The sequence below is a fragment of the Hevea brasiliensis genome, chromosome 2, assembly GCF_030052815.1.
Source record: "Hevea brasiliensis isolate MT/VB/25A 57/8 chromosome 2, ASM3005281v1, whole genome shotgun sequence".
Lineage (NCBI taxonomy): Eukaryota > Viridiplantae > Streptophyta > Magnoliopsida > Malpighiales > Euphorbiaceae > Hevea > Hevea brasiliensis.
The window spans coordinates 115,981,476-116,004,998 of record NC_079494.1 but is presented as its reverse complement, the minus strand read 5'-3'; the positions used below and the strand labels follow the sequence as shown (position 1 = coordinate 116,004,998).

At 37.0% G+C, this 23,523-nt stretch overlaps 1 protein-coding gene across 1 annotated transcript; it reads left to right on the top strand.

Moving 5' to 3' along the window:
- The first annotated feature begins 11,285 nt into the window (after window positions 1-11,285).
- Window positions 11,286-21,049, top strand: LOC110656855 (BEACH domain-containing protein A2-like). The gene is made up of 3 exons (XM_058140471.1): window positions 11,286-11,923; window positions 20,360-20,663; window positions 20,750-21,049. Exons 2-3 carry the CDS (start codon window positions 20,458-20,460, stop codon window positions 21,045-21,047), a joined length of 504 nt encoding a protein of 167 aa, XP_057996454.1. The 5' UTR covers window positions 11,286-11,923; window positions 20,360-20,457; the 3' UTR covers window positions 21,048-21,049.
- Window positions 21,050-23,523: the final 2,474 nt, after the last annotated feature.

Below are 23,523 nucleotides of genomic sequence, written 5' to 3'. Positions count from 1 at the left end.
TCCCCCAACCTGTTCTCCGGGTACACTATCAGTTCTATCATCCTCTCTCTCTCTCTCAGGCTCCTCCTAGCTCTCCTCTTCACCTCTAGGGACAAGATCCACCATCCAGGAGAAGTCTTCCTCAGGATAGCACCTTACAAGTTGGGCTAGAAGATCGCTATGAGCATTCACATAAGCACCAGCTTCCCTCATCACGGCCTCTTCTTCTTTCACTCTGATCTCCTTCATAAGGCGAGTGACATCGGCAGTTCGGCAGGCCCGAGCTTCTTTGAGTTCTCGCTTCATTTTAGCTATCCTATCCTCATAAGATTTCATCAGACCCTCAATCTCGCCGATGTAGTCCTGAGCAGACCAAAGTTGGGTTTTGGCAGAAGCAGTGTCCTGGACCGCCTTCAGAATTTCTTTTCTTAAGAGATGAGCTTTTTTTCTGATTATATGTTGATTCACCAGGCTCTCTATGCTCAAGATCATCGTTTGAGCTAGGAGGTCATCAATGCTATCCAGAGTCAGCCTATTCCGATCGTCTTGAAAGCAGATGGTGACACCCAAAACCTTGGCCACGCTAGGATTCCCCCGAACCGAGCAATTCTTCTCTAGCGAGTGGATGAGGACTTGGGCACCACGAGAGGGGGTCTTTACAGCAGGTTGGGAAGACCCTCCTTTCACACTTGAAGAAACCGACAAAGGTGGCAGTTCATCTTGTCGAGGAGGGGAAGGAGCGATCTCTATCTTTGGGGTTGGCTGTCCCGAAGGTCGGGAGGAAGAGCTCGGCACTTCTACCGAGTCTCACCCTAGCGTCTGGGATACAGCAGCAATCTTCATTTCTTGCACTTTCCGGGTGACCTCCTTTTTCTCTTACGGCTCTCCTTCGCGCCCTCGCCTCCAGCTATACCTGCACAGAAAATAAGTTAGTGAGATCACCCAAGTCAGGAGGCTAAAGATTTAGGTTATATCAATCCCGGGTCCAAGGTCAGAGAGCTGCAGCTCATAATCCTCATGGTCAATCATCTGCATTAGCCACCACTTTAGTTCAGCCATAACTGCATCTAGACATGAATACTTATGAGTAGCCGCTTGATCCTTCAATTCCTTTACCATGACATCCTCGTCTCTATTTAGGGCGATCTTCTTTGGAACTGAAGGGACCAGGTACTGCCAACTGTGTGGGATACCCTCAAAGCCATTCGAGATCTTACTCCTCAATATGAAGAACCGGTTCTTCCAATTCTTCAACGAAGAAGGGAGATCGGTAAAAAGCCCACAGTGCGGCTTGGCTTGGAAAAACCAATACTTGTTGTCCTTTCGTCGAGTGAGCCTATGCAACTCAGCGAAAACCTTTGTTGTAGGCTCGAGCTTTTTAGCTTGGCATAAGCCTCTAAAAGCCACCAGAATTCGCTAAGAGTTCGGGTGCACTTGGGCTAGCATACATGATGGAACTTCAGAACGGCTCTAAAGAATTCATCCAGGGGGAACCGAAGCTCGGCCTTCAATTGTTCTTCATATACCATGATCATGTCATTTTCTTCAAAGAAATGATCAGCTTGAAGATCGCCATGACATCTAATGAGCTCGAAGGAGTCAGTCTGAAGGTTGTATTCTTGACTAATGGACTGCAGATCGGTTTCCTTGAGGACCAATAGCAACTCATCCACGGGTAAGTTTTCTTTCCCTGAAGAAGATGCTTGTTTTGATTGGGCCGCCCGACCATGGGCTGAGACGGAGGTTGTAGAAGGTTTAAGTAGCCCGCTCGACCTGACCACCTCAACTTCATCCGATGTCTATGAGATATGAACGGAGGGAGGACCAGCAGCTCTCTGACTGTCGGTACCACTCATTTTTAGAAAACAAAAAGGAAAATTAACCGAGAAAAGATCAAAACCCTTACCGGAGTGTAATCGGTGCCTGAAAACTTTAGAAAGCGAGAGGAAGTGTTGAAATCACTACAGGAAGGTCTGAAAATGACATAAGAAAACAAATGACTCACCTTTCCCCTATTTATACCCATCTGAGCATTAATGCTCACGAAGTCTCAAGTGACGCATCAGTTAACGGGATCGGACGGCCTCCTTGACACGTCACAAGAAGGTTCCAGAGACATAGTAAAAAAATCGGATAAATGAGATCGGTCAACTAAGGTCATCGGATGGAACAAACTTCCAAACCCACGGATCGATGAATGGCGATTCGTCTAGGGATCAGATCGAATACACTTATCAGAGATCGAAAAAATAACCAATGCAATAACAAAATAAAAACATTCAAAGTAAAAATTTCATTTCATTTTCAAAAGATCTAATTACATCATTTGGGCGATCTCAAAAGATTTGATTACATCAGTTGGGTGATCTCAAAAGATCAGATTACATCATTTGGGCGATCTCTCAAAATCAGCGCTACATTATACTTAGCTTAAGACTACTTCGAGGCCCAAAATGCTGGCCTATGTTAAAGCCTAGTCTTGTGGCTGAATCAAAAGATGTGTTTGATCAGAGAGCTAGCCAAAATATTGGATAGATGTGCAGCTTAGATAGGGTGACTATGACTCTTATGATATTGAGCGGAGTCATCGCCGATGTCATTGACCAGAACCGAGCTGCAGTCGGGACACCCGATATGGTTGGAAGCCAAATGAACTTCAAGAGGTAGTCACAGACATCAAGATTGAAATTAGCAGTCCTTTTGTTTGAGATCGGTCTACCGATTGTACCGGTAGACCTATTCGAGATCGGCATGGCTGTTACTTTCGATCTTGATCAGTAAATTAATCCCGTTCCCTCACTGTCACTAGATGACATTCTCATAGCTCTCTGATCACCGGGGTCATAAATTTTCAGGCGAGGGGCGAAGGAAATCAAAATGGCCATCATAATTAGGATTATCACCGGAAAAGATAGAATTGGGGAAGTGGTGCATTGAAAATAAACTAAAAAAGGAAAAGTGAAGTGTGAAGGTGATTTCCTATTGCTGCATATATATAGAGCCCTGGTATTTATTGCATACAGAACCTGAAGCAGACGTATCGGTAACTGAAGAATTTATTGCTTTAACCAATGCAAGTTAGATAGAGAGGAAAGATCAGGAATGAGAGAGATTGGGAAATAAGAGGGGACCCGATGCAAGAGATAGAGATCGGAATAATGACCCTAAAAGGGGATAGTCATAATGGAAAGATCATAAGAAATAAGAGACGACCTATAGAGATTGGAGAGCGCAGAGGGGTTAAACAACTTCCAGTCAGAACTTTCAATTAATTCTCTTCATCGTCAGATTCGAGTTAGTTAAAACATTGCAGGCATGATCAGATTCTCACCACACGTCTCATTTGCAAGGATGCCCTCCTAGCTGCTAGATGCCAAAATGGTTAAAGCAGCCTTGTACATCCTGATTGACACCATTGATTATAATTGTAAGGATGGATTTGGATCCCTCGGATCAAAAGCAGATGACAGATTCGACGCTTTGTATTCCTAGCCTTTGGATCCATTTCGTAAGGTGAGACCCTTGACCGTTGGATTAAGGGGAGAAAGGACAGATATTCTAAACGGAATCCCGACCCTCCATTTTGATTCTCTTTAATTCTCAGATATCAGATTATGTCCTTTTGAATCTGAGCCCTCCGTCTCCCCCTAATAAGATCCTGACCCTTCATTTTGAACACCCATTCCCTATAAATACTTGCATGCAACACTGCAGAAAAAGAAAAAAGAAGGTGGTATTTTTTTGGAAAGACTCTGGACTTTGATTCAGTCTTCCTACTTGTCATTCAAAGCTTTCAAAGTGTTGAAAAACTTTAGAAACCAATTTTTTGAAGTATTTCATCCAAAGGAGCTCTAAATCCTAAGATTTTCATTTTCAGTTCCTGTGCACCACCCTCTGAAATCATCTTCACTCTACCTTATTCCCACCGCCCTAGTATCTGTACATTATTCTCCGAGCTCAACTTCATTCCGATCTATTCCCATTACCTCAAGTAAGCTCAAGTCCTTCGGCCATCAGCTTTCACCTCTCCAAGATTTGTGGATATCGGAGTCAGCTCGCCTGTCTCCTTAACTTTCCATAGGTAAGCACCTAAACTGTCATTTTGTTGAATATCCTTAGTTTATTTCCTCTAGTTTTCTTTTAAAGTTTCTTTTATATCTAATCACACTAAATCTCAGAATAGGTTATTTAGGCCAGTAGTTATTTCCCGTGTCTTTTTTCTATTTATTCATAAACTCCATTTATCGTCACCTAGTTTTCATTCCTTTCGAGAGTAGACGTTCAAGTCATTGGTGACCCATAAATACTCTAAAGAGTATAGGCAGGAGTACTTTAACATGAGAGTTTTTGGTTTGAAATCAATGAAAAATGATAAAGGAAAATAAGTGTAACAAAAGTCGAATAGGTTAGAAATAAAATTAAATCAAGCAAATAATTTATGAGATCAGGCCTCGGAACGAGCCCAGACGATAAGACAATAGATCGGGAATCAAGACAAGTTCGAATCTCGAGTGAGCGACTAAAAAGAGATCGGATGTCGCTAATCAAAGAGTTCTGATAAAGCGATTATGCGGAAGATCAACAAGGAGTTTGGTCTTTCATCCACCATCTAGTTATAAGGTCCCGTCGGCTAGGAAAAGCTTTACACAGGGGTTTCCTGTGTCTTCGGTACTTCATAAAAAGGGTCAAGAAGGATCCTTTATCTGAATCTTTAGTTCAAAGTTCCTATAAAACGCCATTCTAATAAACATGTTAAGAGATCAGGGGAGAGTTCTTGCCCGAACTTAGCCCTTTTTTTTAACGCAACATATTAAGAGATCGGGAGAGAGTTCTTACCCGAACTCAGTCTAATTTTCTTACCATAAAATATTAAGAGATCGGGAGAGAGTTCTTACCCGAACTCAGCCTAATATTTTAAACACAACATATTTAGAGATCGGGGGAAAGTTCTTACCTAAACTCAACCTAATTTTTTAAATGCAACATATTTAGAGATCGAGGGAGAGTTCTTATCCAAACTCAACCTAATATTTTAAACGCAACATATTTAGAAATCGGGGGAGAGTTCTTACCCAAACTCAACCTAATTTTTAACACAATATATTAAGAGATCGCAAGAGAGTTCTTACCCGAATGCTCGGCCAAAATCTTAATAAAACATATGGAGATCGGGGGAGAGTTCTTACCCAAAATCCTCCGCATAAATTTTAACGGAATACATTAAGAGATCGGGGGAGAGCTCTTACCTAAATGCTCGGCCAAAATCTTAATAAAACATATGGAGATCGAGGGAGAGTTCTTACCCGAAATTCTCCACATAAATTTTAACAGAATACATTAAGAGATTGGGAGAGAGTTCTTACCTGAATTCTCTTAGCTTAAATTCAAATTAAAATATATAAAGAGATTGGGGGAGAGTTCTTACCCGAGCTCTCAAGTTAAATGCTTAATACACCAAAGGATCGGCAGGAGAGGTCTTCCCAAAGTATCCCGAATACTAAGTTGAGGCCCGACGGAGAGTTTTCCTCCAAGCACTCATATTTATAAGACAAATTTCCCTGAGAATATCACAATTTCAGCCTCCACATTAACGCCCTAAAAATCTATTACATAACACCTATTCACTGAAGGGTCATCTCATGTACTCGTGTTCTTGGGCAACCCAAAATAGTGAAATATCAAATATTCCTTTTATCCGTACAAAGGATTAACACAATCATTCCAACCCCCTAATTATTAATTTTAATTTATAAAGAGCATAACATTAAATCTGCTTACCCTCGTTGAGGGACGAAGTGGGGTGCCTCACACCTTCACCACCCGTATATGGACCCCGAACCTAGAATCTTTGTTTGCAAAGTGGATTTTAATTTTTTTTACAAATAGTTTTTCTTTAATTTCCCTCAAAATTAAAGTGGCGACTCCTCACTTTTCCCACTTCAGTGAGAATCATCCGGCGACCGCAAAACCCTTGCGACACATATTAGAACAACTTTCATGAAGAATACAAACCCAAATTCTAACCATAACTTATTCAAATTGCTAACCAAAGTTAGCTCACTCAATCACATTTTGCCCAGAAAATCTGAAAATAACTAATCTGGCCAGTTATGATAAAAATGTCATAACTTGAGCTACAAAAATCCAAATGGAGTGATTTAAAAAGAGAATTAAATTAGACACATTAAGGAACAACTTTGATGAATAAAGTTTAGCCAAATTTTTACTGTAGATTGGTCCAATAGAACAGTAAATATTGGTGACCAAATCTAAAATTTTGGGATTAATTCTAATAGGCCTTGAATTTCAATTGGCAACCAATGCCAACAAAATTGTGACCCAAAATGTGGTATGACCATATGTTAGAAATGGTATACCTATTAATTAAGAAAAAATTAACATTTTGAGTGAATAATAATGTGAATAGTAATCATAATATTATCAAATACAAAGAACTCAAGCCTTAGGAGAAATTATAAGTAAAATTAAATATGTAAAATTCAATTTATTGGATTAATTAGTAGAAATGACTTAGGTGGATATTGAAACACTTTAATTATGTGTTTTAGTGGGTAAGGAGCCATCCAAGGAACAAGGAAAGGTTGGATCAAGTCAAGACTAATTAAAGAGGTTTGTGCACAATAACTAACTCTCTTTTGTTTTTGAAATTGAATTTGGCATTGAATGAGTTGTGAAAATAGTTTATGGTCTTTATTATATTATTGAATATTTTGATTGATAAAAATTATGTTGCTAGCCTAATTTTGAGAAATTATTTGAATGAAATAAGAATATAAATTGATGAATACTTTGATGCTTGGAAAATTATTAAAATGGTTTGAAACTACAGTTGTCATGACTATAAGTTTGAATTCCTCACTAGCTTGCCTAGTGGGACGAATTGGATTGTATTCCCTCTCTGACTGAAGTGTTGAGGTGTGTGCTAGTTGAGGACGAATTGAATGAGTACTCATATATATATGTGCTAGCTAGCCTTTGCATTCCTCATTAGCCTTTAGTTATTGGGGCGAATCATGTCATGATCAAAACTGTGTGACTTTTCGAAATTCTTGTTCTATGATTTATAGAATAAAATTTGGTTTATTTAAGTAATTTGCTAGCTTTAAAAGTAAGGTATGATTTTATATGTGTAAATTATTATTTCTTTAAGTTGTGCACCACTGAGTCTTTGGCTCAGCGATAGCTTGTTTATACTGTCGCAGATAAAGAGGCAGATAAAACAGTAGAGTAGGCTGCTTGTAACTTGGAGTGGTCAGCTTTTTGGAGTCATTACCGGGTATATAAATTATACCCTTGTAAATTTTCTTTTAATGTATATGTATCTGTGTGTATGTACATAATAGACTTGAGCAGTTATATAAAGATTTTTGAATTTTATTTTTTATTAGTGTAATTATTTGTAATATAAACCTGTTAATTCTTTTTAATGAAATGTTTAAGTTTCTTTTTGAATTTTTCAAATAATAAATTGCTTGAAATTGTGTTGTTGAGATTGAATTGTATTGAAAATATTGGAGTTGTGGTTAAGACACATATTGTGAGTGTTTTAACAGGTTTTTAAAGAATTATTTTCTCAAATTATAGACGGCACTCTGTCGAAATTTTGTAAAATTTTCAAAATTCTAAATAAATAAAAAATTTGGCTTGTAACATGAACTTTAATTAAAGGCTTTTAATAAGTATTCAACATTACCTTACAATTTAAAATGAATAGAAATTGGTTTAAAATCTCTTGCAGTATATTTAATGGGTTATCGGTAGGCGAAGTTTGGTAATTCATTAGATATACTACGGGATCATGTTATGCCTTACAGAGGGGTAAGGTATGACATCCTATGCTATAGCTCTATATTCTACCTCTGCACTAGATCTTGCTATTACATTTTGCTTCTTACTTCTCCAAGTGACTAAATTGCCACCAACAAAGATGCTATAACTTGATGCCGATCTCCTATCATCGAGAGATCACATCTGGAAAGGCTTTTATCTGGAGATGGCCATACTTTGAAAAAAGAAGTCACTTTCCAGGTGTAGATTTTAAATACCTCAAAATATGAAAGATAGCTTCTAAGTGAAGTTTTCAAATATCATGCATATACTGGTTTACCAAACTTACAACATAGGCTATGTCTGGTCTAGTATGAGAGAGATAAATCAATCTCCCAACTAACCTATGATATCTTCCTATGTTAACAACCTCCCCAATTCTAGCTTGTAGCTTGTGATTAGCTTTTATAGGAGATTCTACCAGTTTACAGTCCAACATGCTTGTTTCATCTAAGAGGTCAAATATGTACTTCCTTTGAGAAATAAAAATCCCTCTGTCTGATCTGGCAACTTTTATTCCAAGGAAGTACCTTAATCCACCCAAGTGTTTAATCTCAAACTCTTGAGCCAATCACTCCTTTAGATGAGCAATCTCTTCTTTGTCATCTCCTGTCACCACTATATCATTAACATAAATAATGAGCAGTGTGATCTTGTCTTTATGTGTTTCATGAATAGGGTATAACCGACATTGCTTTGATAGAACCCAAAGGAAATCATTGCCTTACTAAATCTATCAACCCATGCTCTTGGTGACTGCTTCAAGCCGTATAGTACCTTTTTCAATCTACAAGATTTTCCTTTGGTCTTGTCACCCTCAAACCTTGGACGGATCTTTATATATACTTCTTCTTCTAAATCTCCATGCAGAAAAGCATTCTTCACATCAAACTGCTATAGGTCGCATTCAAGAATTGCAGCACATGACAACAAGATCCTGATTGTATTCATTTTAGCAACAGGTGCAAAAGTTTCTTGATAATCCACCCCATATGTCTAAGTCAATCCTTTTGCCACTAACCTGGCCCTATATCTTTCAATGGAACCATCTGCTTTATGCTTTACAATAAACACCCATTTGCATCCAATCAGTTTCTTCTCCAGAGGAAGAATAACAGGATCCCATGTCTCATTTTTTGTTAAAGCCTTCATCTCTTCTACCATAGTTGCCTTCCAATTTGGATCAAGGTATGCTTCCTTCCAATTCTGTGGGATAGAAATAGAAGAAACAGACAAGATAAAAGCTCTGTGGGAAGGAGATAAAGAATAATAGGAAATAATCTTGGATATAGGATGTTTAGTGCAGATCCTAACTCCTTTTCTGAGAGCAATGGGTATATCAAGGTTATTATAGAAGTATTAGAAGGAGTATCAGAAGGAGAATCACTACATAATTCTTCAGGCTCAGAATGCTCAAGAGCTGAATCTAGAGATTCTGACTCATCAGTCATATCATGCTCAATGACTGTATCTGTCTTATTTCGACGAGTGTAAGTTCTTAAATTCAATCCATTCAATCTCCCTGTGGCTTGAGATTGGGGTTGAGTGTAACGATCGGGTTCCAACCACTAGAGGAATTGTCTGCTTTGGCCATAAGCCTCACGGTTTTATCCCATAGGTTGAATGGAGAACTTCCCAGGAGGTCACCCATCCTAGGATTTCTCTTAAGCGAGCACGCTTAATCTTGGAGTTCTTCCAACTCTCCAGGCCATTCCACCAAAAGGCGCCTCTAGTGATTAATTCCCCATTTTATATATCATTACTTTTTGAACCTAAGACTATCTTCGTGCTTTGCCGATGTGGGATTTGCCTAAGGGACCTTTATCGAAAGCTGCTACATTATTCAACAGTAAATATCCACGAGTTATTTGTGGTTGTATCGAAATAATAAGCCAAGACATAACAAGGGAATTTTTCGATTCCCACTAGCTATAAGTGGTTGAAATTTCCCTTTTTCCTTTGGCCATTTTTAATATCAAACCAACAACCAAATGGCAAGGAAAAAATAAAAAAAAAAAAAAGCAAAAAGAGGTAGTAACAATTGCATATTGCGAAAGAATCAAAAAAAGGTCCAGGAACTAAAAGTGCAAACCAGATGGTGAGATCAGTTGGGTAGAGGCACAACACCATAGGAAGACTGCCAGAAGAAGGATCGGCTGGAAAAAACACTTGGAAACAGCTCATGTCAGTGCATGGGATCGGTGATGAAACCTTAAAGTGGCGCATGTGATAAATCCGGGGATAGGCTGGTCAGCAACTCTTCTTCCTTCTGGGACTGGCAATGTAGATCAACTCCTTTTGAGTTGTTGCGTAGAGGCTTAACTCTAGCAACTCTAACTCTGTTTGCAGGTAATTCTTACGCTAATAATAGACTGCAGTGCTCTGATACCATGTTGAGAAGTATTCTTGGAGAAAAGAGTTTTTTTATTTCAGTGTGTATTTACATTGTACACTCTTCCTATTTATATACAACAGTCCTAAATACAAAAGAGAAAGATAGTTAAAAGAAGGAAAGAATAAATACAATAAAATACAACTCCTTTAATTTAGGGATTCATAATCTAGTAGGATTCCAACAGTTGCTTGCCTGCAAACCAAACCGAGGACAGCATATGAATGTACTACATGGTGGTTTTGACTGATTATTGATTAAAAGTCTATCTGCTTTCTTTGAGTGGTTTCAGAATTCTAAACAGATAGTCAACAAAGTATTGGAACAATGTGCAGTGATCATGTGGCACCAGTACATTGCTGGATCAATTTCCAAGGGTGAGAACAAAAGGTGTTGAGGGTCGTCGTAAGAGAGAAATAGGGTGGTCACGAGACATTTCAAAACTAGATCTACGACATTGGGAGGAGGTAACTGAATGGAGATATGCATTAGAAATGGTTCGTGATTCAATGTCTACTGAGTTGAGAGTTGTCCGCCAAGATAAATATGGATGGGTTCTCCATGCTGAAAGTGAGTGGCAAACACTTCTTCAACAACTTGTACATGAGCGGGGAATATTCCCGATGCTTGGATCTTCTGCGACTGAAGAACCTAAGTGGCAGCTTTGACCCATTGAAGGTCCATACAGGATGCGCAAAAAGCTTGAGCGCTGCAAGTTGAGGATTGACACTATCCAAAATGTCCTTGATGGACAGTTTGAATTAGAAGTAGAGTTGTCCGAAGGAAAACATAAGGATGGTCCTGATGCATCTGATACTGACTCTGTATTATTTTTGAATCTTTTTACTGACAGTGCCGAGCAGATTGTTGCTGATGATGAGATATATGATGAATTTTTTAGAGAAACAGATGATGCCAAAGGTGTATCTTCAGTTAATAGTGGATGGAATGATGATAGAGCTATCAGAATGAATGAGGCAAGTCTTCACTCATCTCTTGAGTTTGGTGTCAAGTCTAGTACCGTGTCTGCACCAATGTCGGAGAGCACGCAGGCAAGATCTGACCTAGGATCTCCAAGGCAATTGTCTTCTTATAAAATTGATGATGTCAAAGTTACAGATGACAAATCAGAGAAGGAACTGAATGATAATGGTGAATATCTGATTAGACCATATCTGGAACCTCTTGAAAAGATACGATTCAAATATAACTGTGAACAAGTTGTGGGTCTGGACAAACATGATGGTATATTTTTTATCGGGGAACTCTGTTTGTATGTAATTGAGAACTTTTACATTGATTATTCTGGATGCATTTGTGAAAAGGAATGCGAAGATGAACTCTGTTATTGATCAGGCTTTGGGTGTAAAGAAGGATGTTAGTGGCAGTACGGATTTCCAGTCCAACTCAACTTCATCCTCGGACACAGTGGTAAAGATGTGCATTTGGGGGAAGAACATGGGCCTATAGTGGCGGTGCATGGGGCAAGGAGAAAGCATGGACTAATGTTAATTTACCTCATCCTTGGAACATGTGGAAGCTTATTAGTGTTCATGAGAATTTGAAACGGGATTACCAGCTTCATCCCGTTGCTATTGAGATATTTAGCATGGATGGGTGTAATGATCTTTTGGTGTTCCACAAAAAAGAGAGAGAATAAGTGTTCAGAAATCTGGTTGTCAACAATCTTCCAAGGAATAGCATGTAAGTAATATATGCTAACCTTAGCTTCTGAATTTGTACTGTTTACCAAATTTTTTATCATGACAAGCTTCGTCTTTTTGTGGGAATTCAACTAATCATGAAATACTTTTGTCATTTTTTTTTGTCTTGACAATTTTTATGCTTGATTTGTTATTTGCTAATTTTTTTTTGGTAGCTGTTGTTCCAAGCCTGTGATTGTAACTGTAACATTAGAATATACGAAGGTGGACGAATTTCCAATAAGGGATTTGGATATGATTTTAGTTTAAATTGTATGAATGAAAGTAGTTAGTCCATTCTTTAACTTATTGGATCCATGAATGTGGTTGAGAACTTATTTGAGATGGATTTGAAAATGGCTTAGTGGTCAAAATAAGCCAAAGCTTTTCCTTTTTTTTGCAATTATACAACAACTAAACTTTAATCTTAAACTAGTTTGGGTCAGCTATACCTATATGGATCATTTTGCTATTTAGTTGCGTTTATAACCAAATCTGCATCAAATTGAAGAATTTAAATTTTGCAATTATATAAATCCTTCTAATTTTAGCGATTTTGTTCCATTTTCAAAGGATAGTTGTAAATTTGCCCATTAGTCAAATTTGAAGGTGGGGTTGCTTACATGTAAGCTAATTAGGCTGAAACATTGTTTTTTAACAGCAAGACCCACATATATGAGTCCATATTTCAAAAATATTTTAATTACAATTATATGAGACCCACAATCTAAAAAATAGTATTCTCATCCTACTCAGTTTCTACATAAGCATCCAAAACTTCAATTTTGAACACTGGATAAATTTACAACTAACCTTTGAAATTGTGACAAAATTGCTAAAATTTAAGGGATTGGAGTTTTACATAATCACAAAAATTCGAAAAATTTTGACTTTTTTTGTTTGACAACTAGGCCATTTGAAATTATACATTTTCATAGATATTTCAAATCCACACTCTAGTAATCTAACTTAGATTCATGAATTTAATCAACAAGAAGATATATGTTAACAAAATCAAAATTTTAAATTTTAAATCCCACCATCAAATGCAAGGTAAAGATATTGATGCTTGATTGGATTTCTCAAGTGTGTAACAATTGTCCATAGGGTTTGGCTTACCTACTAAGTAGCTGAATAGGTTCCATAAGTCTTTACATCTTACTAAGAAAGGGGAGAAATAGTGAGAAGTGTGGTAACAATTGATCCTACCAGCTTGAATTTTTCTGATGGTATATGATGAATTTGCTTGTCTAAATTTTTCATATTTTGTACCATTGCAGTATCGCATTTGTTCATTTTCCCATTTCCCTCACCAAAAACCAAAAAGATTCTTTTAAACCACATAATATATTTTCTTTTCTTTTAGATATAGTTTTCATTTGGATTTGTTCAATTTTAATGTAAAGTATTTGATTATGAAAACTGTAATAGTACCACTAATATTGGATAGGGGCAGACCATGCTGTCTTATAAAGTTTTGCATCACAGATTTGAACCTTTGTTTAGATGGACTTTTTAAACTTAAATTTGTAAATGAATCTTATATATTCGTTTAAATTTGAATACAATTAGAGCTAGTAGGAGTAATAAATGTTAGAAGGAGATGCATATAGACATTATCATGAAAGAATAAAATTCACTAGGGATTTCTGATGGCTTATCTAGAACTTAATTACTTAAAATTTATTAAAAGATAAGACCATATTTTGGGGTTTTTTTTTTTTTCTTTTTGTTTCATATAAAATGTGGCCTCTTGGAGTAGCTGCACCATCTCAATGAAATTATTGCTATTGAGATACATCTATTGAAGTTAATTTTGTAATTTCAAAGCAGGGCAACTTCTTTTTGGTTATCTATGAAATAGAAAAATAATAACAGAAGATGAATGCCATATTATCAAATCCTTTATGGGTTCCATTTTCAAATGTTCATTTGAGATCCCATGCCTATGTGAAACGAATCCGGTACATATACATATTGTTATACAATTTAATCATGCTTCTATATTAAAATGTGTTGAGATTAGAGAGAATTAAAGAATTTCTTGATGTATTTCACAGTGTTACAATGATTCAAATTTATACACCAAGGTTACAGCCTTAATAGGAAAGAAAATAAAAGCTAATAAATACAAATATCCCTAATATCACTAATTTACATTTTAATTTACAACTAATGCACTAATTAAGGGATTTTAACACATTCTAATTTACAGCTAATGTACTAATTAAGGGATTCCAACACTCCCCCTCAAGTTGGTTCATGTATGTTGCACATGCCCAACTTGTAAACTAGGGTATGAAACACCTTACAACTTAATCCTTTAGTGAACACATCAGCTAACTGATCTTTCGAACCTACGTAAGAGACACTTAAGGAACCATCCACAATTTTTTCTTTATGAAGTGTTTATCAATCTCTATATGCTTGGTCCAATCATGTTGAACTGGATTGTGAACTATACTGATTGTAGCTTTGTTATCACAAAACAAAAACAAACCATTAGCTTCAAACAATTTTAATTCTTCTGTCAACTTCCATAACCACGATAACTCATAGATACCTTGAGCCATTGCCCTGAATTCGGCTTCTACACTGGATCTAGCTGTCACATTTTGCTTCTTACTTCTCTAAGTGACTAGATTATCACCAACAAAGGTACAGTATCCTGATGTTGATCTCCTATCATCAAGAGATCTAGCTCAATCTGTATCTGTAAAGGTTTTAATCTGAAGGTGACCATGCTTTAAGAAAAGAAGTCCTTTCTCAGATGTAGATTTTAGGTATCGCAAGATGCGAAAAACAACCTCCAAATGAGATTCATGAGGATCATGCATATATTGGCTCACTATACCAACTATATATGCTATGTTCGATCTAGTGTGCGAAAGATAAATTAGTTTGCCAACCAACCTCTGATATTTCCCTAAATCCACTGATTTTCCAACTCTAGCTTGCAATTTATGATTGGCCTCAATAGGAGACTCTGCCAGTTACAGCCCAGCATTCCTGTTTCTTCCAACAGATCCAAGATATACTTTCTTTGAGAAATAAAGATTCTCTTATCTGATTTGGCAACCTCTATTCTAAGAAAGTACTTGAGCCTTCCCAAATCTTTGATTTCAAACTCCTGTGCTAGGTGCTCCTTTAAAAGAGCCATTTCTTCCTTATCGTCACTAGTTACCATAATATCATTCACATAGACAATATGTAGTGTAATTTTGCCTCTACGATACCTCATAAATAAGGTATGATCAACATTGTTTTGATAGTATTCAAAGGAGATCATCGCTTTACTGAACCTATCAAACCATGCTCTAGGTGACTGTTTTAGACCATACAAAGCCTTTTTCAATCTGTAAACTTTTCCTTTGGTCTTCTCATCCTCAAACCCTAGAGGAATTTCCATATACACTTCTTCTTCCAAGTCACTATGTAAAAAGGCATTTTTAACATCAAACTGCTGCAAGTCTCACTCAAGATTCGCTGCACATGACAACAGAATTCTGATGGTATTCATTTTAGCAACAAGAGCAAAGGTCTCTTGGTAATCTACTCCGTACGTCTGTGTGAAGCCTTTTGCTACCAGTCTGGCCTTATACCTCTCAATTGAACCATCTGCTCTATGCTTCACAGTGAATACTCACTTGCATCCAACTGGCTTCTTTTTCAATGGGAGAGTAACTAGTTTCCATGTCTCATTCTTTGTCAAAACTTTCATCTCTTCCACCATAGCTGCCCTCCATTTTGGATCGAGGAAAGCTTTCTTCCAATCTTATGGGATAGAGATAGAGGAAACAGACAGTAGAAAGGCTCTGTAGGACGAAGACAAAGAATTATAGGAGATGAAATTAGAAATGGGATGTTTAGCATAGGTCCTAACACCTTTTCGGAGAGCAATAGGAATATCAAGATCATTATTAGAAGAAAGAAGAATAGACTGAGAATCAAAATTAGACTCATCAGGACCCAAAGGAGACTCATCACATACCTCAAGATGTCCAGAAATTGAATCCAGGGATTTTGGTTGATTATTAGTCTCCTGCTTGATGGCTATATCTGTCTTATTTCGTCGAATATATGTTCTCAAATCTGGCCTTTTTAGTCTTTCTCTAGATTTAGGTGACTCTCCCTAAGTTTCATTGTTATGTATAGGCTTTAAACCCAGATTCTCCCCTTGAAATTGAAGGTTGGGAGAGGATGAGGATGAAGGAAAATACACCTCTTCCTTCCTATGCTCCCCCTAAAGAGGTGGATGGAAATAAGATTCAGATTCCCTAAAGGTAACATCCATACTCACAAAATATTTTTGTGAAGGAGGATGATAACACCTATATCCCTTCTGAGTACTACAATAACCAACAAAAACACATTTCAGGGCTCGGGGTTCTAATTTCCTACTATTAAGCTTATGAACAAAGCAAACACAATCAAATACCTTTGGAGAAACGGTATTTAAATTTTTACCCTGCAAAACCTCTAAAGGACTCTTAAACTCCAATATCCAAAGAGGCATCCTATTAATAAGATATGCAGCAGAAAGAATAGCATCCTCCCAGTAAGGTTTAGGGACATTCATGATAAATATAAGAAACCTAGCAACCTCAAGTGAGTATCTATTTTTTCTCTCAGATACCTCATTTTGTGAACTAGTATCAACATAAGTCTGATATAAAATCCTATGTGCCTTCAAATACTCCTAAAAGACTCCATTCATATATTCTGCACCATTATCAGTTCTCAATATTTTAACATGAGCATCAAAATGTGTACAAATCATTTTATGGAACTGCTGGAAACAAGAGAAAACTTCATTTTTCCCTTTTATCAAATATACCCAAGTTAACCTACTGCAACAATCAATAAAGGTCATAAACCATCTATAACTAGACAAAGACACAATTTTAGTAGGCCCCTATACATCAAAATGGATAGTCATAAAAGGAACTGAAACCTTATTATTTATTGCAGGATAAGATTGTCTAGTATGTTTAACAAACTCTCAAGCATCACATACTAACAATTCAGTTTTGCATTGTTTAAATAGAAAAGGATAAAGTTTTTCTAACACAATAAATGAAGGATGTCTTAGTCTCCTATGCCACATGATAATTTGTTCCTCAGCACCCATAGATTGCCTCAACATGGCTTGGCCAACATAATCATTCAAGAGATATAGCCCATCTTGCAGTCTACTACTGCCAATCGTTCTCCTTATCGTCAATTCCTGAAATACACAATGAGTTGGAAAAAATTCAATTTTATAGTTTAGAGCTTTTGTGATTGAACTGGCAGATAAAAGGTTAATAGGAAAGCTAGACACATGTAAAATAGAACTAAGACTTATATTAGGGGTGCATTTAACATAACCTGTTCCAAAAATACTAGATAAGGATCCATCCGCAGTGCAGACTTTTTCTTTTCCTGAACATGGAGAATAGGATATGAATTTATTTGAAGAGCCTATCATATGCATGTTTACTTCAGAATATATAACCCAAAAAGAATTATTAAAATTGACAAGAAAAGCATTACCTGAGTTGACGAAGTTAGAAGAAGCAACTGTGGTGAATTGCGATTCAAGTTGTACTAGCAAATGCCTTAGAGTCTGTACCTCTTCATTGGAAAACATCTCAGTGGTGGTTGTATGTTCAGACAAATTTACAGCCTCAGATACATTAGCTTGTGGTCTAGTAAGGTCCATTATTTTTCCTCCACGCCCTTTAGTGAGGCGTCCATGCAATTTCTAACAGTTTTCCTTAGTATGTTGATTTTTTTCACAATAGTCACAATGTAGTTGATCTTTATCTGATGAACCATGTGACTATTCACGTGAGGAATTAGCAACTAGCCCTGCCTTATCAACAAAAATAGAATGAATCATGGCACTCCTCCTGCTCTCTTCCTGCTGAACATAAGAGTATGTCTGTCTTAAGGTAGGTAAAGGATCCTTCCTAAGCACTTGGACCCTAATTTGATCATATTCCATATTCAACCCAGCAAGAAAATCATAGATCCACTCTTTCTCTACCAACTTCTGAAATTTAACAGCATCTTCAGGACATGAGGCCTGAAAGTCCTGGTAAAAGTCCAGTTCCTGCCATAGACCACTCAATTCTACATAATATTGAGCAATAGTTAGCTCACCCTGTTTCATACCATGAACCTTGTTTCGAAGCTAATACACTTGTGCATCGCTTCTAACTTGAGAATAGGTCTGAGAAACTACACTTCAAATGGCATCTGCACTATTCAACAGTAAATATCCACGAGCTATATGTGGTTGCATGGAATTGATAAGCCATGACATGATAAGAGAATTTTTTGACTCCCATTGACTGTAGGTAGAAGTAGAAGTTTCTGGTTTTTGCTTATCTCCCGTAAGATAACACTGCAACCCTCTAGCTTGAATAAAAAGGAAACATGATCTAGATCATGCAAGGTAATTTATCCTATCAAGCTTTACGAGACTAATAATTAATGAGGAATTTTCAGTTGTAGTAGTCATTTTCCCTTCAACTACTGAATTTTTTGCTTCAGACAAGATTCAGAGAACTGATTAAAAGAAATAGTAGGCAAAAAACAAATACCCAAAAATAAAATTGCAAACCAAGAGATAGGAATGGACTGGGTAGAGGCGCGATACACTGGTGATGTCGTCGAAAAAAAAAAGTGCGGCTAGAAAAACTGATCAGGAACAGGCTCACTCCCCGGTGCGTGGGATCATGCACCTCACCGGATGGTGGCAAGAATCCAGGAGAAGACCGGCGACGAGGTTCTCTTCCTTCCTAAAGGGGCGGTGACAACCATCTCCCCCAACAGACCCACTTTCAAGGCTTACCCACACAAACCCTAACTATTTCTCACTGTTTTCTCTTTGCAAAAAAAAAAAAATTGCCAAATAAAATGGCTAAGACTCTGATACCATGTTGAGATAAGAGAGAATTGAAGAATTTCTTGATATATTTCACAGTGTTACAATGATTCAAATTTATACACAAAGGTTATAGCCTTAATAGGAAAGAAAATAAAAGTTAATAAATACAAATATCCCTAATATCACTAATTTACATTTTAATTTATAACTAATGCACTAATTAAGGGATTTTAACACATTCTAATTTACAATTAATGCACTAATTAAGGGATTCCAACAAAATGTTATATGTCAATCTCTATAATTGTATCTTTATATATATATATATATATATATATATATATATATATATATATATATATATATATATATATATATATATATTAGAATGCTATGTGTCATTTATGGTCTTATAGTTAAATCATTTTCTCTTATTCAAGTTTAATATGTACTGCCTGAAATATGTCTTATAATACAAATACATGTATGAGTATAGATTATTATTATTATTATTAGAAAATAGATATAACAAGATATTGTATAAAGGCTAAATATATTTACTGTAAATTATATGTGTTTATAATCATAAAGTAATATGTACAATTATGTTTAATAGAGAATAATGTAAATTTGGTCTAATATGGTACAGTTCCAAGTTCTAATAGCATCAATTCCTATTACTTAATTAAAATGTTATATCATAATTTTAAATAATATTTATTCATATATTATTTTATTAAATAATCATAGAAAAAATTAATATATTTATAATATTATGAAATATAATAATTAATATTTAATATAAATGAGATTATAAGTGAGCCAGCTACGAGTTTATTTACCGAGTTAAACGAGTTAACTTACAAACTTATTCAACGAGCTGGCTCACGAGTCTCTATAAAAAGCTGACTTGCGAGCTTTAACGAGCCGAGTATTAGTGAGCTCGAACATGACTTATTTATCAAACTTGTCCAAAAATCAAGCTTGAGTTCAACTCCTGTAAAAAATGGGCTGAGATGAGCTTTTATCTAGTCAAGCCTCGAATAGCTCTCGAGGTGCTCAGCTCATTTACAGCACTACATATTTTTATCCCATAGACCCGTCCTTAGATTTCCTCTTTCTTCAAGAAAAATGGGGTGAAAAGGGAAAGACCCCGAAGTGGTAATGCAATTGTTTTAAACATCTGTTAAAATGTGTTTATATGTGTCTGTCTACTGCTCATATAAGCCTATGGCTTACCATTTTAACATGCCACTGCAGAAGCAGAACTGGTGTGAGTGTTCCTCAAGTCCTTTCTAGGACTTCTTTTTCTTAAATAATTTGGCTGTCATCAAGTTTTTGTTGGCAAGTTTGCTTTATGTACTCTTCTCTCCCATAATATGTGTTGCTAATTAAAATGTCCTTGGAAGATTTGAACTTTCGATTGCTTGCTTAAGAATTTTCTTCCTTGCTGCAGTTTTTCAAAAAAAAAAAAAAAGAAAAAACACCAGGGAGAAGGTGGAAGAGCCGTAGCATAAAGGAGACTTCATGCCACATTTCATAATTTGCTTCCTTTTGCAGGTTGGACACTAAAATTTCAGGGTCGACTAAACAAGAAAGCAATGAGGGTAGTCGTTTGTTCAAGTTAATGGCTAAATCCTTCTCAAAAAGGTGGCAAAATGGAGAAATTAGCAATTTCCAATACCTCATGCATCTCAACACCTGGTCAGGGATACTGTGATCTCACCCAATATCCAGTGTTTGCATGGGTTCTGGCAGATTATGAGAGTGAAACTCTGGATTTATCCAATCCTAAAACGTTTCGTAAGCTTGACAAACCAATGGGATGTCAGACACCAGAGGGGGAAGGGGAATTTAAGAAAGGGTTAGTCATTTGTGTATACTGAAATGAATTTTTTCCCCCCACTACTGCTTATTTATGATTTTTCTCAATTTTTTTCTCCTGTTCAGATATGAGAGCTGGGATGATCCAGAAGTTCCAAAATTTCATTATGGTTCTCATTATTCTAGTGCAGGAATTGTCCTATTCTATCTTCTACGCCTGCCGCCATTTATTATGGAGAATCAGAAGCTGCAGGGTGGGCAATTTGATCATGCTGATCGTCTTTTCAATAGTGTTAGGGACACTTGGTTGAGTGCATCTAGGAAGGGCAACACATCTGATGTGAAGGAAGTTATTCCAGAATTCTTCTACGTGCCAAAATTTCTTGAAAATAGGTTCAACCTTGACTTGGGAGAGAAAAAATAGGAGAGAAGGCTAGTTTTTTTTTTTTTTTTTAAATGATTTTCTGTTTGGGATTAAGACTTGGTCGCTGTTGATTTGCTGATACAGAAGATACTATTATATACAAACATATTTTCCTTTCTTTTAGGGCCTTCATTGTCAGCTTACGATGTTGATATTTTTTCAGGTTGGTGATGTCTTCTTGCCTCCATGGGCCAAAGGCAGTGCCAGAGAAATTTTTAGGAAACATAGGGAAGCCTTGGAATCTGATAATGTTTCAGAAAATTTGCATCACTGGATAGACCTCATATTTGGATATAAACAGAGAGGGAAGGTGTGTTCTACATTATAATAATGCTACATGTCAGAAAACTAGATTATCTTTTTATTGGTTGATCATACTCTGTCTTTTCCATAAGAAAAGACTAAAGACAAAGGTGATTCCATTGTCCTGTTTGTTCTTTAACTTAGGGTTTATATTTTGTTTTCCATTCTGATCCATAATTCTAGAATTTTCTTAGCAACCAATCAAAATCTATTAATAGTTTCCATCCATCAGTCACTGCAGATTACCATATCTTAGATCTTTCTTCCCATGAACTAACATCATTATATTTGAAATGCCTTTATAATTTCCTTTTCAGTCATTCTTGCTGATGAACATTGTTGTTGCGCTTCCCTCAATTGCAAAGATTTGAAGGAGAAAAAGTCTGCCCAAATCTAACAACAGCCTCCCCACTCCATCCTGATCTATGATTTATATTCTTCTTGTTTGTGCTCTTTTGCCGTTGAAACATACACCAAGGAAATAGTTCTCTTTCATCTTCTGCTTTCCTTCCCTCCTTCTCTTTCTAGAGAGGCCTTTTGAAAGGAAATAAATCAAAAAACTCGGAAGATTTTAAGAGATGTTATCTATTTGATAATTGAATTACTTCAACCCTTTGCTCTTCTCCTCTAGTCATTCTCACCGATATTTCCATGCAAGTTATCCTTCTTCTTCTTCTTATAATGTGACATATTCATTCCATGATCAACAGGCAGCTGTAGAAGCTGTGAATGTTTTCTATCATTACACATATGATGGAAGTGTGGACATAGACTCGGTTGCAGATACTGCAATGAAGGCCTCCATTCTAGCACAAATCAACCACTTTGGGCAGACGCCTAAGCAAGTGTTCCTCAAACCCCATTTGAAAAGGCGGTCTGACAGAAGGTTTCCTCCTCATCTGCTCAAGTATTCTTCCCATCTTGTCCCGCGAAATACGCAAGACCTTATCTGCCATAACTCGGATTGTTACTTTCCATGAGAAAATTCTTGTGCCAGGGACAAATAGTTTACTTGAACCTAGAACACATACCAAATATGTAGCATGTGGTTTTCCAAGCCGGAGCTTGAGATTTATGAGCTATGACCAAGACAAACTCCTTTCAACACATGAGAATTTTCATGGAGGTAACCAAATTCAGTGTACAGGTCTTAGCCATGATGGTCAAACATTAGTTACAGGCGCTGATGATGGGTAACTTTCTATTTGGAGAATTGGCAAGGATGGTCCCCGAGTTCTACAGCATCTGCAATTAGGGAAGGTGCTTTGCGGTCACACCGGCAAAATCACATGCCTTCATGTTAGCCAGCCTTATATGCTGATAGTAAGTGGATCCGATGACTGCACTGTTATCATATGGGATCTCAGCCCCTTGGTTTTCGTCAGACAGTTACCAGAGTTTCCAGTGCCAGTTTCAGCAATTTACGTGAATGACTTGACGGGGGAGATTGTGACGGCTGCTGGAATAATGCTTGCTGTTAGGAGCATCAATGGTGATTGCCTTGCAGTGCTTAACACATCCCAATTGCCATCTGATTCTATTCTTTCGGTGACAAGCTGTACATTTTCAGATTGGATGGACACAAACTTGCATGTGACAGGCCACCAAAGTGGGGCTGTCAAGGTGTGGCAAATGGGTCACTGCTCCAACCAAGAGAGTGCTTTTAGTAAATCAAACAGCAATCCAATAGTTGGGCTGAATTTAGGTGATAAGGTACCAGAGTACTGGTTGCTCCTCCACAAAATGTTGAAGTCTCATAGACATCCTGTTACTGCCCTTTACCTCAAAAGTGATATGAAGCAGTTACTGAGTGGGGATTCTGGTGGACATTTGCTCTCATGGACACTACGAGATGAGAGCTTGAGGACTTCATTAAATCATGGGTAAGAAAGGGAAATGGCAGTTGAAATATGATCATTTCAGCTCTTTGAAATCCTATGTGGGATTTGTCAGTTGATTCTTGGAGAGGAAAGTGAATATGTTGTTGATGCTTCAACAAGGGAAAGCAAGGGAACAGGACTGGCCTGGGATTGACACAGTACAAACAAGGACAAATAAGACAATGACATAAATACTTTTAATACATTTTGACAAGCAATGGCATCATTGCCACATCAATTTATGCGCTTGGCTGTCCAAGCATCTGTTGATACGGCAAAAGCAGAAGGCATAA